Below are 15,304 nucleotides of genomic sequence, written 5' to 3'. Positions count from 1 at the left end.
CCACTCTCTTCTGGCTTGTAGAGTTTCTGCTGAGAGATCTGCTGTGAGTCTGATGGGCTTCCCTTTTTGGGTGACCCGACCTTTCTCTCTGGCTGCCCTTAGTATTTTCTTCTTTATTTCAACCCTGTTGAATCTGACGATTATGTGCCTTGGGGTTGCTCTTCTTGCGGAATATCTTTGTGGTGTTCTCTGTATTTCCTGCATTTGAGTGTTGGCCTGCCTTGCTAGGTGGGGGAAATTTTTCTGGATAATATCCTGAAGAGTATTTTACAGCTTGGATTCATTCTCTTCGTCACATTCTGGTACACCTATCAAACGTAGGTTAGGTCTCTTCACATAGTCTCACATTTCTTGGAGACTTTGTTCATTCCTTTTTGCGCTTTTTTCTCTGATCTTGGTTTCTCATTTTATTTCATTGAGTTGATCTTCGACTTCTGATACTCTTTCTTCTGCTTGGTCAATTCGGCTATTGAAATTTGTGCATGCTTTGCGAAGTTCTCATATTGTGTTTTTCAGCTCCTTCAATTCATTCATATTCCTCTCTAAGTTATCCATTCTTGTTATCATTTCCTCAAATCTTTTTTCAAGGTTCTTAGTTTCTTTGCATTGATTTAAAACATGTTCTTTTAGCTCACAAAAGTTTCTCATTATCCACCTTCTGAAGTCTTAATTCCGTCATTTTTTCACAGTCATTCTCCGTCCAGCTTTGTTCCCTTGCTGGTGAGGAGTTTTGGTCCTTTCTAGGAGGCGAGGTGTTCTGGTTTCGGGTGCTTTCCCTCCTTTTTGCGCTGGTTTCTTTTCATCTTTGTGGATTTACCTACCTGTCGTCTGAGTAGTTGCTGACTTTTCGATTGGGTCTCTGAGTGGACACCCAGATTGTTGATGATGAAGTATTTCTGTTACTTGGTTTTCCCTCTACTAGTCTAGCCCCTCCAGTGTATGATTGCTGAGGTCCACTCCAGGCCCTGCTTGTCTGGGGTGCACCTATAGCAGCTGCGGAACAGGGAGGGATGCTACCAGTTTCTTTTTCTGCTATCTTTGCCCCAAAATGATGCCTGCCAAATGTCAGTCTTCTGGATATAGAGGGGTCAGGGAGCTGCTTGAGGAGACAGTCTGTACTTTATAGGAGCTCAAGTGCTGAGCTGTGAGCTCTGTTGTTCATTCAGGGCTGTTAGGCTGCTACATTTAATTCTGCTGCAGCAGAACTCATAAAAAAAACCCTTTTCTTCTCAGATGCTCTGTCTCGGGGGGTTGGGGCTTTCTTTATGAATGTCCGTTGTGCTGTCCTGCCCAGCTAGGAGGCAGTCTAGTCACTATTTGCCTGCCGAGGCTCTGCCCTGCTGGTGTGAGGTCTGCCCTGTTTCTGCAGGCTGCCCTGTTGCTGAGGTCTCCTCCCTGCTGCCACGGGCTACGCCCTGCAGCAGAGTCTCTCTGTTGTGGCGGGTTGCCTCAACAACAGCAGGCTGGGTCAGCGATGAGAGTGTAACCTCAGTAGGGGCGGATTGCCTCAGTAATGGCAGATGCCCTTCCCCCCACTGAGCTGCACCGTCCTGGGTTCAGCTGTGCCTGCAGTGAAACTCTCCACCCAGAGCGTTCAGAATCGCCGTTTTGTTTGTCCCACTGCGCTGGCCCAAATGCCGTTCCCTTGAAATCTCCTAGCCTGGCTCACTGTCCAAGTCCCGTTCAATCAGATGGATATGCCAGTCTGCCCTCTGAAGTCTCAGATTGCCGGTTAAACAGGGCACTTGGACCAGTGCGCTTTGTGCAGAGTGCTGTGGAGCGCCGCTGCACTGTAGTGCCGGCCGCTGGCTGCACCGGCCGTCGGCTGCACCAGCCAAAACCGCTGTGCTGGCGTCCTGCTGTCTCTTTTATACCTGGGGATTTTTCCGTTCTGTGGGCAACAAAGATCCGTCTGGAAATGCGGCCGTGGCTCACCCTCCGCGCGTTCACCTAGAGCTTCAATCCTGGATTGTTCTCACCACGTTATCTTGAGTCAGTCCTACAGTTAAATTTATAAATGTAGTTTTCAGTGTTTATGGGATGTTAAAATACTTAATTTTCTTTTTACAAATTTCAGATGCTAGCCAGAACACATTTATATAATAATGTAATGTTTGGTGATAGGAAATGGTACTGGATATTTTGAAGATAACAATATTTCAGTACTGTTAGAAATTAACGATAGTAATACGAATACAAAGACTGTGTTTCATAATGTAAGGGAGAAGGTATAGTATTTGCATTGAATTATTGATAGTCTTATAACTGGGGGAGAATAAAGAAGTACAGCATATTATAGCTAGAAGTTTAAGGAAAACTGTATTTATAGATAAGCATTTTAAATGTTAAAATTCTATAGGTGGACCTGATATTTTTGGGGGAGATGTTGTAATTACAATAATGAAGATATTATATATCTTTATATTGCATAGATACAAAATTAGTAGTATTTGAAAGCTAAATCTGGAAACACCCTTGTAGCTGGTGGCACTGTATTGAGTCTTCTAGGGAAATGACAGTATAAGCAATACTCTCATCTGACCATAGGAATTAGAAGAATTTGGGGGTGCAGAATTGGAAATCTACACAGGGCTAAACCTTATTTTGAGATAGGTGTTTGGTAGATTTGTGCATTTAACTAAACCAGCTTTTGCATCTCGAAATATTTTGTCTCTAAGAAAAATAAGCATTCTTTTAAACAAGTATTTTCCTTGGGCCAAAAGGCATTTAGGGTATCTCAAATTTTTCTACTTTTCATACCTTCCTGCTCTGCGCTCTGCCTGAAGTTAGTGCTCCTTTCTCACTTTCCATATAGAAATTAAACTTCAAAGAAACAAAATGGAAACGTAGAACTAAAGGATGAGGAAAAATGTCAGGGCTTAGAACAGGGTTGAAGAAAGGGACAAAAAGTCTGAAAATATGAGAATTTGTATATAATTGAAGAGCAGTATGTGATGCACATGACCTTTACCATAATAAAAAGGTAGCTAATCAAGGAAGATGCTGAAAGATGTCAAGGTGATAAGGATAAAGACCTATAGAGTAACAAACAGGTATCAGAAACTGTCTAAAAGGTTGGGCATGGCACCATGTATAGGTGCAAAGGACCTCATAGTAAGATCATTGTGAAGCAGTTTTTATACAAAGTCAAAAGACAGAGAACAAGCAAAGGAACTAATAAAGGAACAGCCAAAGGAACTAACAGTAAGAAAGGGGAAGATCTGAAACTCTTAAAACTAAGTCATTTTTTGGCTTATGGGACAAACCAAACAGATAGAATGGTTCCATTCCCTAAGAAGCCAAAAGGACATGAAAACATCACTGTCATTTTTCTCTGACACTGTTGTTGATTATTAACCTCTTCCATGATAGAACACTGCAAAATTCATATTTAGAGTGAAAATGCTTTCTATATCCAAACCTTGTACCAGATCCATGTCTTGGTATTTATTAGGTTTCAACTTTGTATGGGTTCTTTTCTCTAACAAAATATCCAAAATTGCATCCTAATTATAAAAAAAAAAAAAACCTTTAAAGAAAAGAATAAAAACACCAAATGCAGTGGCTCATGCATGTAATCCCATCTTCTTGGGAGGCTGAGGTGGGAGGATCATGTGAGACCAGGAATTCAAAACCAGCCTGAGCAATATAGGAAGACTCTGTCTCGTTAAAAAAAAAAAAAAAAAAAAACTATGGCATAAAGTTTCTACTCTAAACACATCACCTCTCACCCTGTGTACCTTCCCAAATACTCACACTTCTCATAAATAAAACCACCATTAATACAAAGTTCATGTACATTCTTCCAGTAATTTTTCTGGGTTATATACATAAAAATGTGTATACTTGATATTTATTATACCTTACATAAACTCAATCATACTAAATATTTAACCTAATTTAACTTGAGGTTTTTCCATGATAATATGTGTTTTTTAATTGTATAGTATTCCATCATTAATAAACATTTCCTTATTAACATACATTTAGATTTTTTAGATTTTCACTGTATAAACAATGGTTCAGTAAACATACCTCAACCTTTAAACACTTTAGGAAATATATTTTCTTAGGATCATTACCTAAAATTAGATTTCTGGATAAAAAGGGATATGCATATTTAAGACCAGTGAAAATTACTAAATTACCTTACTATAAAAAGGCACATTAGATTTTTATTCTTTATCCACATCCTTACCAATGCTGGCTACTATCTTTTTTTAATACTTACCAAATGGACTGAAAGGGACTTTTTTCACTGTTTTAATATGTATTATTTAATTTGGGTACAGTCATAATTTGTTTCTTACAATTTGTCATTTGTATAAATCTGTGAATTGCATATATATATTTCATGGCCACTTTCTCATTAGGATTTCCTTTTTTCTTACTGATTTCTAGAAATGCATTCATTGTTTATTCCTCTTCCCAATTTGGTACCAAGTGTAATTTATGTTTTTCTTTCTCAGAAAGTAGAATGTTTCTTTTTTTTTTTTTTTATTGCATTTTAGGTTTTGGGGTACATGTGCAGAGCATGCAATACAGATGTTTCATTTTAAGTTACATCAATTTTCCTTTTTTCTTAAAGCACAGTAAAAAAGGTACAACAGTGAAATTCTCCTCATTTGTACTTGTCTACTCTGTTTCTCATTGGATGAGTAATCAGGATTGTTGGGGAAATAACATGATATTTTATATAGCAAGCAAGTAATTCAAAGCGTGGGAAGTTCACATAGAGGAGGTGGCGGGGATGCATAAAATCGTAGTCAATAAGTTAACAATGAGGGAAATAATTAAATTTCATTCAGTGTTTACAGACATTGGAAAACATAGCCTGACACCTGATGAGTCTGATTTCTTTTGCTGGAATTGTTCTGTCTCTTTAAAGATAATGTGAATTACCGCAAGTATAGAATGAATTAGAATATACCACAGTAGCTTAAAGTTGTTGAGCATATACTTGAATGAATTGGATCTGTTTTACCTTCTTCTCCCCATCAAAAAATCATATGTTAAATGCTCATACCATATCTACTTATCTCCAGTAACTGTATTTAGCCTTAGCATTGCACCAGCCATACAGCCTTATTCACTCATTTAGTTTCTAAACATCGTAATCTTAAATAATTTTTATTTAAATTAGTTATTTTTATTTTCTTTTTTAAAAAAAATTCCTTTTTTTGTTTTATCTTCTTGGATACCAAGTTTCAGTGAGTTAAGTGGCTATCAGAATATTGGATGGGGGTCTGTTTGTGGATGAATGGTATGAACTTTACATTTGATACTGTCTTATTTTAATGAGTCAATACAAAAAGTACTTCAGGGTATTTATGAAAAGTGTAAGTCTAATGTTACATGAGAATATGGCTAAGACTTTATGGTTTTAAAATTTCTCCATTCTAAAATTGTGAAGTTCAATTTATATTTAAATCTTATGCATGAAGAACATGCTTATTGATAATCTAAAATCTCTATTTTAGAGCAATATACTTTGCTGCTTATTCAAACTGCAAGGAAAAGTTGAATGATGTATTTGATCCGGATTCTACCCAAGTACACATGATTTCAGCTGCAATGGCAGGTATGAATGTATGATATTAAAAAACAAAAAACTTTCTGAAACCTAGAGGCTTAATATTGAATTATAAGTTTGTATTGAAAAATTAATGATGGATGTGCTTTTCATTATTAGATGGTTTTTACATTTATCAATATAAAACAAATTAGATATATGTAAAGTCTTCATCAGGTGACATTTTTGTAGTTAGGAGTTTACATGCTAGGGTACAGGTAAATATATTTATATTGCCTTGTGTAGTCCACTGAATGTTTAGTGATCATTGTTAATAGTTTTAAGAATTCAACCATAATTACACTATAAATAAATTATGGAGCTATAATTTATGCTTCTCTCCTCATTTCTGTTAGTGCCTTTTCCCTTTTTGCTGCATGTTTTGGCTTCTGTCTGAAATGTGTCGGCAATTCTTGGTAAAGTATTCATTTTGTCCTGTGCTCAAATGCTGAAATTTTTATAAGTGATATATTTTTGATAATTCACTTACTATGTGTATATTTTTAAATTGTTTATTATTCCATGTAAATTAGACTAGATGGTACCTGAAATTTAGACAATGGCTATGTGTACATGCTTACTATAGAAATGTTTCCAGGAACTCTCTGTTTCTGTCATCATTGATAAGTATATATGATTCTGAATTAAAATAACTAGTTTTAGGTCTTTGCACTGCCGTAAAGATAAGCAGTTGGAGGTTGGTTTGACCAGTCTCATTCTGGAATCATTTGCTATTATGCATGTTAGACAGAGCCATCCATGAACTTTGATTTCCAATAGAAAATTCTCTCCGATATCTAAGATTTATTGCGTATTTATTTACCTGTATCTCACATTTTCAAATTATGCTATGACTATAAACTGTGGCTGCTTTCATCAGCTATTGATCAGTAAATTGAGTATCAATTATGTACTTATTCTTAATGAGTGCCTTAAACTGTTAAACATTTTAGAAATAAATTGAATCCATTTGACCTACATATAAATTTCGGTTTAGAAATAAATTGAATTTATAAATTCGGTTTAGAAATAAATTGAATCCATTTGACCTATATACTTCATGAAGTAAGTTTGAAATACAAATTTCTGAAAGATCGATAGCCCTTATCATATTACAAATTGGTTTTAAGGCTTTTTATATTTAATGATTGTCAATTGACTCACCGAAGCTTTAAAACTGGAAGAGACAATCTAAAGGTCAAAATGGTGAAATATTCTGGTTTACCAATAAGGAGACCTTGGACAATTTATGTAACTTACACAAACCTCTGTTAGCTTACCCATGGAATGAGTCAGGTGGTCTACATAGATCTGGATTTTGAAAATTAGTTCTTTGATTTAGTGTCATAGAGACTATCTTGTTACAACTAGAATTATTTTTAATGTAATTTTTACAGATGTTAAATATTAATAGATAGGATTTTTCCCCTATGAATTTGATTGGATATAAGGTAAAGGTTGGTGGCCAGTGACAAACCTTATAACCACTCTATCAGGTTCTTTAGAAATATATTTCTGAATTATCAGTGATTATGTTTTTGACTTTTAACCTCAGATAATTATAAAGAAACGTTAATTTTATTTGAAAAAACTGAAATCTAGAAAGTAGATGAGCAGCCATTTTAAATTGATATTTGTTATATCAGTATTGCAAATGTAGAGGTTCAGAATATTTTTATTTCCACTGGAACATCTTATTTCATTAGAGTAGGTCATCAGAATTTATTACTGTGTTTGTATCGCATTGCAAAGAATTTCGGAATTGTCAGTTTGCACTTTTTTCTCAAATGTGTACAAATGTTGATATATAGTTTGTTTTTATCTATACATTAATACCATTTCCCAACTTGAATTCCTTGAGTTTTGGTAAACTGATAGTCTCAAACTTGTTCAGAGATTATACTGCTTGAACTTGTTTGCAGTTACATTGTTTGAGAATTGTGCTTTCAGAGCTTCTGTGCACTATTCATGAGCATTAACATTTAGTTTTGCAGTTTTATACATAACTATATGGTTGGTAAAATTGAATGGTCCAATGCAGACTTATTAAGGTAGCCTTTTGCCCCCTTTGTTCTTGAATAATCTAGACCAGATTACTTGGGGGTTTTTTAGGATTATTTTTGTAGGTCTATATAAGAATGATTTGGGAGTATGAAGTACTTAAAGATAGTTCTGTGAAAAATCATTTTTTAACTGTCTATTTTAAAGGGAAAAAATGCTAACCTTGTCACTTTAGTACACAATAACACGCTAATAGACCGTTAATGATACTGCCTGCAAGATTTTAGCACACCAAATAGCATACACATTAAGAATTTATAAGGCAGTGTATATGTAATTTTTATTCCAAGTGACCTTTCAATTCATTTTGCATTTTATCCATATGAACTCATGTTTAAGTTCGATACTAAAAATTTACTTTAATAAGTAGAGTTATTAAATAACTCTATTAAATAAAAGGAGAGTTTATTTAAAGTGGGTCTTTTTATTTGTTGTAGTGTACACTATAGAATTTGGAAGCCTCTAAAATTGAGTTATCAATTTTCATGCATAAAGGTTTTTTAAGTTGTGAGGATAATCAAATTAAATAATGTTGATTCTTAATATTTTGCCTGCCTGTTTTTCCTCCTACACATGACTTTTGACAGACTAAGTAAATCTTAGCTATTGACAGACTAAGTAAATCTTAGCTATTGAGGGTATCTGTCTTCTTGCCTGTATATTTTGTTTAAATTAACTTGTATATTCCTCCATATACACACCTAGGCACGGATGTATGCAAAAAAATTTTATTACTTCTTTATAGTAATTCCCAACTTTTAAAAGATTTTATCTGGCATGTATATACTTTTATATACAATATTATAAATGTACAGGAAATGAATTCTGATTTTAATTGGATTGTATATCCATATAGTTACTTCTCAGTTTTTAAAATACTTACATTTATTGAATGTTTCCTGCATACCTAGTGGGTTTGATTTGCTTACAGTATACACTATTATTTTTCAATTTATGTTTTTCTGTTAGACTTAAACTTCATTATAATAAAGGCTTTTACTCATTAAATACAGGTATTGTCTTGCATTTATGAAATATTTTTAAACAATATTTTATTTGTCCATGGCAGTTAATTCAGCCAGATGGATGGTTGGACAGATGTTTTGTGTGTTTGTGTGTAAACATTCTTCCTGTTTTTTGTTTTGTAGAACACAAGAAATTAAATACAAAATAATGCAAAATATTTCATAAGTATGGATGTGCAATATTACTGGCCATAGTGCAAAAGGTGAAAGGTACTATTGTAGCAAATATATACTTTTATTAAAAATTTATATAAATAGCTCCAAAATGAAGTTACTTGAATATTCTGTTGGGTTTTTTTTTTTTTTTCAAGATTTACTAAGTAGGTTGATTGTTAAAGAATAGAAATTGTGTTTTCAGCTCCTTAATCATAGTAGATAATAGTGGTGGGGAAATGGGACATGATGATCCCCTCTAAATATTCCCTTTTGACAAGGTTAGCATTTTTTCTTTAAGGCAGAATTGATCTTCTTTTAGGTAAGTATTTAGATTCTGAAACTGCTGCAGATGGCAGGATTTTCAGTACTCGGTACATTTTTTTAAATGGCCCATTTTGATATTTCTTTTTTTTTTTAACTTAAAATTTTCAAAAAAGTTAGATCTCACAGTAAATATTTCTCAAATCCTTCCAATGGGATTCAGTTTGTACACATGTTTCTGATGAGGTCACTGCTTGTTGTTATGATACAGAAAAGCCTGTGTCTATTTTAGGCATTTACTGTACATTTCTCCCGAGAAAAGAGTGAGATCGTGTCATCTCATGCTCCCCATCCGCAGGTCACTTCCTGTAGAAATATGGACTAACTTAAACCTCGTGAGTACTGATCTGAGCATCTCTTGCAGCCTGTAGTATAAGAAACACACCCTGGGATTTTGTAATAGCTGTGGAATTAGAAGGCGGGAAATTAACTTTTATTTCCTGAATTTGTGTGTGCATTGCATATTTTATAAAGGCTAAGTCTGATCCCATTTTTTAGTCATCGTGTAATAAAAACCTGGGGTCTTCAGCTTGGCCATAACAGCCTTGACCCCCAAAGAATTTGATAACTCTCTCTATGTATATATATTGCTGTAAATGGTATTATACTATCTTAAAAGTTTTAGACAAAATCATAGTTCTCTTTGCTTAGCATAACATATTTAAAAGCCTAATACAATGCTTTTCATTCTTTTGTCTGTTGATACTTGGCTTTCTTAGAGCGTTTTTGCAAAACAAATAAATAAATAAATAGATTTTAATATCATTACTTTGCAAATAAATGCAGGATAAGAATATATGGGATCTTAGCTGTTTTCGTTTTAATTACTTTAAAAAGTAGTGTTAATATTTATTTTTCTTAGGAGGTTAGGTGGGCTTTGTTCTTACAGAAGTTAGTTGAAATAAAAAGTACTGAAAATGCAACACTACAGGTATCACTCACTTAATGAAAACATTTTCAGCAAGTTTAAGCAGAATTTTTCTGTTAATCTGGTTTTTAATTGGTTGACAACTATCAAATGGAGTCTTACTTCAATAAAGCAAAACTTTTAAAATAGTTTTTTTTTAACGTTTTTTAAGCTTTCTAATATGCTAACCACCCTACTAACAATATGGCCAATATACTGGCACTTGGCTTTAACTGACTGTGGAACAATATTAGTTCTTCTTAACTTACAAATGGATCCCTCATGTCATCTTAAGTTCATTTTAATGTTTCACTGGGTGCTCAGAATCTTAATATAAATTAGCATGTTATTAAAATGTCACAAAACTAAAATGCAAAATAAAAAGTAATAGGCAATTTCTAAATTTCAGGGGCACCATTCCCAGTATCTTTGTGTGTGTTCGTCTCATAAGTAGTAGGAAGAATGTTTAGCTTTGGCTAACCTCAAATTGCCTTACCATATATAATGCTAAGTTACGATAAATTTTTGTTTTATTCCATTGGCTTTATTTATTAGATTAGTAGATTATATTTATTAGATGTAATTAGCCTAGTAATGTCTATTTAGTTTGTTAAAGTGTCTTTGGTTAGGGGATAGCATAAAACTCAAGGACCTGAGTTTTAAGAGGTAAAAGACTAATAGTGGATTGTGCCTAGATTATTTATCTAACCTATGGTTTGCTAGCAGTTAGGCTAGTGTCTTTAATTAAGAGCTAGCTCTCATTAGGAGAGTTGAGCCAGAGCAACCGTAGTAAACATAGCTTGCTGATAGTAGCAATTACATAGGGATAAGATGACATTCTCTCACTTACCTAAATTTTAATGTGTCCTGTTAACATAGGTTAATTTGTGCTTGGAAATGAATTTTAGTTAAGTGAGAAATACCTGTTGTTTGCTTTCTGATGTTACACTAATATGTACAGAGAATAAAATTTATAATTTGGGGATCTATAAAAAGTTTTATTCCTAACATTTACAAAAATTGATTGTATTGTTGTGAAGTTTTTTATGTATGGGTTTTTTTCCAGCCTCAAAATCTTTTGTGACTTGGAAGAGTATTATGGACAGAAGCTTGGGTATTAACTTTATGTTTTTAGAAACAGAACTTTTATTAAAAAAAAAAAACTTAGATGCTCATCTTCTTTCAAATAAGTATAATAAGGTGAATGAGAACTTTCACCTAGATTGGCTGTTTTTTTTTTAAGTTTGTTGTAATGATTCCCATTTTTAAGCTTTTAAAATTCAATAAAAAGAAAATTGTTTTTCTTAAGATTTCTACAAAATGATTAATAAAAATTATTGTGAGTAATGCAGAATATTTTGTTGGTTTATGCTGCTTAGCGGCTTTTTACTAATAAACCCTTAATTTTGCCGTACAGACATTCAGCTAATAGAAATATTTAAGTTTATAAAACAAGAATTATTAAATTGGAGTTTGACCAGAATATTGATGTCTGATTGCTTTAAAATATAATTTGAATATCCTAGCCTTTTCATTTAGAAAAATGAGGTTCAAAAGAAGAAAAAAAATAATACTCTATAACTTTGTTCTCAGTTAAGCTAGAACCATGCAAGAAAAATATTTAAACTGGTCTGATAGTTTCATGTTTTTCTTTTCATTCCTTTTACCAAGAATAGATGCATGAAAAAAACCTTTTATTTAAAAAGATGTTCCTGGCAATCTGCTCAACACTTTAAATTTTATCAATTTAGTACCTGCTGATGCGTCTAAAATTGTTGGTCCCATTCTAGTTTTATATTTATATATGTAGTATTTAGAGCACTTAAGAGAAATGTAGACTATGTAATCTCTCCAAAAGTATTAAAGGAGTTATTTAAACAGAATTTTTACTCTATTTATCTTGCTTGCTAAATAGATTTAATTGGAGCATCCATCTGTGTAACTTCTGGCTATTTCTTCAGTGTTAAAACAGTGGGTTAAGGAAGTAAATTTTGAATTAACCAGTTAGTGACATAGAAAAGAACCTTGTGAGACCAAATTCAGCTTTGTAAACAATTTAGTCTAATTATTTTGCATATGTAGATAATACCTTTGAAAGCCAAGAAAGATTTATTATTGGATCTGTATATTAATAATAATTTTAAAACAAATTATTCTTAAGTACATTATAGCACTTCCATTCCTGTAAGTACTTTACTCATCTTAAATATACTGATCATAAGCTACCTTTATAAAAATAGTACGCTTGACCAGTATTTGATAGGAATATTAAAACAGTTAAATCCTTAAACATTTCTGCATATCAGTTTTTATTGAATTTAAAGGCCAGTTGAATAAATGTAGCTTAATGTGAGTAGTTATATGAAGTCTGTGTAAATTAAAACCCTGTTTTGTGTAGATACAGCAATCTTTGTAAGTTTCTGTCAAGATTGTATTTAGTGTACAATTTTTCCATAGCTAGGAAGGTGGCAAGTAAAACATATACACTAGCCTAGAAACAGACTGTTCCAGGTAGATCTTAATTTACTGCCTGGAATGAGCCATCTTAGGTGACCACCATTTTGCACCAATACTTAGTACATAGTACTTTACTTTTAAAGTAAACTAGAGCTGTCTTCTACCCTGAGTTTCTTTCTTCCATGTCTATAAAAGTAAGAGGGAGCTTCCAATTTGTAATTTTTTTGAACTTTTGAGTTTTTGTATGTGTTTAAGTAGATGAAAATAGGTGTGTCCTATTAACCCTAACAAAAATCTTACTTCTGTGATACCATTATTTTAACAGTATTAGTAAGTATATATGCAGAAAGTGTTCATGGGCCAAACAGCAGTCTTTTCTACTATGTAATCAACTAAAGATCAAAATATTGGTAAAATTTGACATTTGCGGAGAATTCATTTTGAATGTGGTGATTTGGGATGCTAATTGAATCCCAGGTAGCTGTTTTTTTAGCTGGTTTTTAGGATCTCAAGTGCATGCTTTTTAGCCATAGAATACACAAAATGTCTATGTGTTTGTAGAGATGAATTTCTGAATTCAGCTTAGACAGTAGAGAGTACCCTAAAGGATAGTCTAAATTTTAAAAGCAATTTATATTCATTTTGCTCTTAAAAGAATCTTAGTTAAGGACAGAATTTGAGAATTCATATAGATTGGAAATGAAGACTAATATTTGTCGTATGGATTTGTAAAATGAAAGTGTAACATACACACAAATTAATAATTTAAATATTTATATACATTTTCTTTAATGTAGATTGATAGAATTTTTAAAACCTTAAAGTTAATAGTGTATTCTTCATTTTTACCGGAGTTCATTTTAAACATGTTTGTTTAGGTTTTACTGCAATCACAGCAACCAACCCCATTTGGCTTATAAAGACTCGGTTACAGCTTGATGCAAGGTATGTTAATTCCTAAAAATGGTTAAAGTGGATTTAACTAATTTTTTTCTACAGATTTTGTTTTTCTTACCTTTTGCTGCTGAATTTGTTTTTTGTTGTGGTAGTTTAGTTTTGAAACTTGGGTCTGCCATCAGAAAAAATATAATGTAATAGTTGACAATATGAGCTTTTCCAGGTGAGAAAAGTGTATTATTAATATGTGGTGTTGTTTTTTTGTTTTGTTTTAAAAAGAGTGGCTAGAAAGATTCCATAGAGAAAAAAACAAGAAAAGAAAGAGATAAATTAACCCAGCCCAAAAGGTAATACTTCCCTTTATACTTGGCCTCGCAGAAGCTAAATAAGCCACAAGTTCAGCTAATCTAGACTGAATGTTTGAGGATCATTGCTTAAATTTAGTGACCTTATGTATAGAGAACTCTAGGCTGAGAAATAGTTTGCGTGTATCATCTGTTACCACAAACCACTTTACAATAGCAAGATTCGTTCGTTCAACAAATCTGTATTAGATACTGCTATGTTTTAGAGATGCACTTGGAAACTGGGAACTAATTTTAAATGGAGTAATCAAGGAATGGTTTTTTGAACCTATTTTAAGCAGAGGAACCAAGTGGTGCAAACTTCAGAGGTTCTAAAGTGTAGGGCCTTTGGTGTTCTGGGAACTGAGAGTAGGCCAAAAGCAGTGTTGTGTAGAGTCTTGCCATCTTAACTCTCCTATTGACTTTACAGTAGAGACTGGGGAAAGATAATACTTTCAAGTAGAGAGATGGTCCTATATTATATGTTACAATAATAATGGTTTTGAACTATTTTAGACTTTTAGTCTGGAGTAGGTTCTGCGTATAACATGTTTCTACTGTTTTTATATTTTGGTGTTTGGGAAATAGCATTACATCCAATAGGTTTAAGTAAAACTGATCTAACAAATCATTAACAATTATGCCTGCTAAGATTCTGTTTTCCATCTTCTGTCATGTTGAACTGTATACTGTTTGGAAACTTGAAATATCTAATTGTTTCTTCTAAAATAGATCTTTTAATGAAATCTTAAGTGTTGTAGCAAAACTCCAAGTTTATTTCTTAAAGCCAAATATCTGAAAAGTAATGGTAACTAAGACTTATTCCAAAGCTTAGAAAGTACAAGATGCTAGTTTACTAAACTACCAGAGTTAGGTTTCACTATGTTTAGGGTTGCTCTGTAAGGCAGCTAGGAAAAGCATGACTTAAAACTCTTTTTCTTTTTTTTTCTGAGGTGGAGTTTTGCTCTTCTTGCCCACGCTGAAGTGTAATGGCACGATCCTGGCTCACCGCAACCTCTGCCATCTGGGTTCAAGCAATTCTTCTGCCTCAGCCTCCCGAGTAGCTGGGATTACAGGCATGCGCTACCACACCCAGCTAATTTCGTATTTTTTTTTGGTAGAGATGGGGTTTCTCCATGTTCGTCAGGCTGGTCTCAAACTCCTGACCTCAAGTGATCCGCCTGCCTTGGCATCCCAAAGTGCTGGGATTATAGGCGTGACTTAAAACTCTTTAATATTATTTTTTTCCCACTTATAATTGTAGCACAAGCTAGCACAATTCTTATGCTTGTGAGGATGGGGAATTGGTTAGGGATGGGGTAATAATGAAAGGTTGACTTGAGGATTCTAGTTTATAGGACTGAGGGCTGGGTGCAGTGGCTCATGCCTGTAATCCCAGCACTTTGGGAGGCCAAGACAGGAGGATTGTTTGAGGCCAGGAGTTTTGAGATCAGCCTGGGCAACATTGCAAGACTTCATCTCTACAAAAAATGCATGTCTGTAGTCCTAGCTACCTGGGAGGCTGAGGAAGGAGGATTGCTTGAGCCCAGGAGTTTGAGGCTGC

General features: G+C 33.6%; 1 protein-coding gene across 1 annotated transcript in view; it reads left to right on the top strand.

The window, feature by feature from the left end:
* SLC25A36 (solute carrier family 25 member 36) overlaps positions 1-15,304 on the top strand; it is a 43,014-nt gene that overhangs the window by 19,163 nt on the left and 8,547 nt on the right. Inside the window, exons 4-5 of the mRNA XM_003735051.6 lie at positions 5,481-5,581; positions 13,378-13,444. Of these exons, the coding sequence (XP_003735099.1) occupies positions 5,481-5,581; positions 13,378-13,444 (168 nt within the window). The remainder of the gene's footprint in view (positions 1-5,480; positions 5,582-13,377; positions 13,445-15,304) is intronic.

The sequence above is a fragment of the Callithrix jacchus genome, chromosome 17 (assembly GCF_049354715.1).
Source record: "Callithrix jacchus isolate 240 chromosome 17, calJac240_pri, whole genome shotgun sequence".
NCBI lineage: Eukaryota > Metazoa > Chordata > Mammalia > Primates > Cebidae > Callithrix > Callithrix jacchus.
The sequence above is the reverse complement of the archived record's forward strand: the minus strand, read 5'-3'. Positions and strand labels throughout refer to the sequence as shown.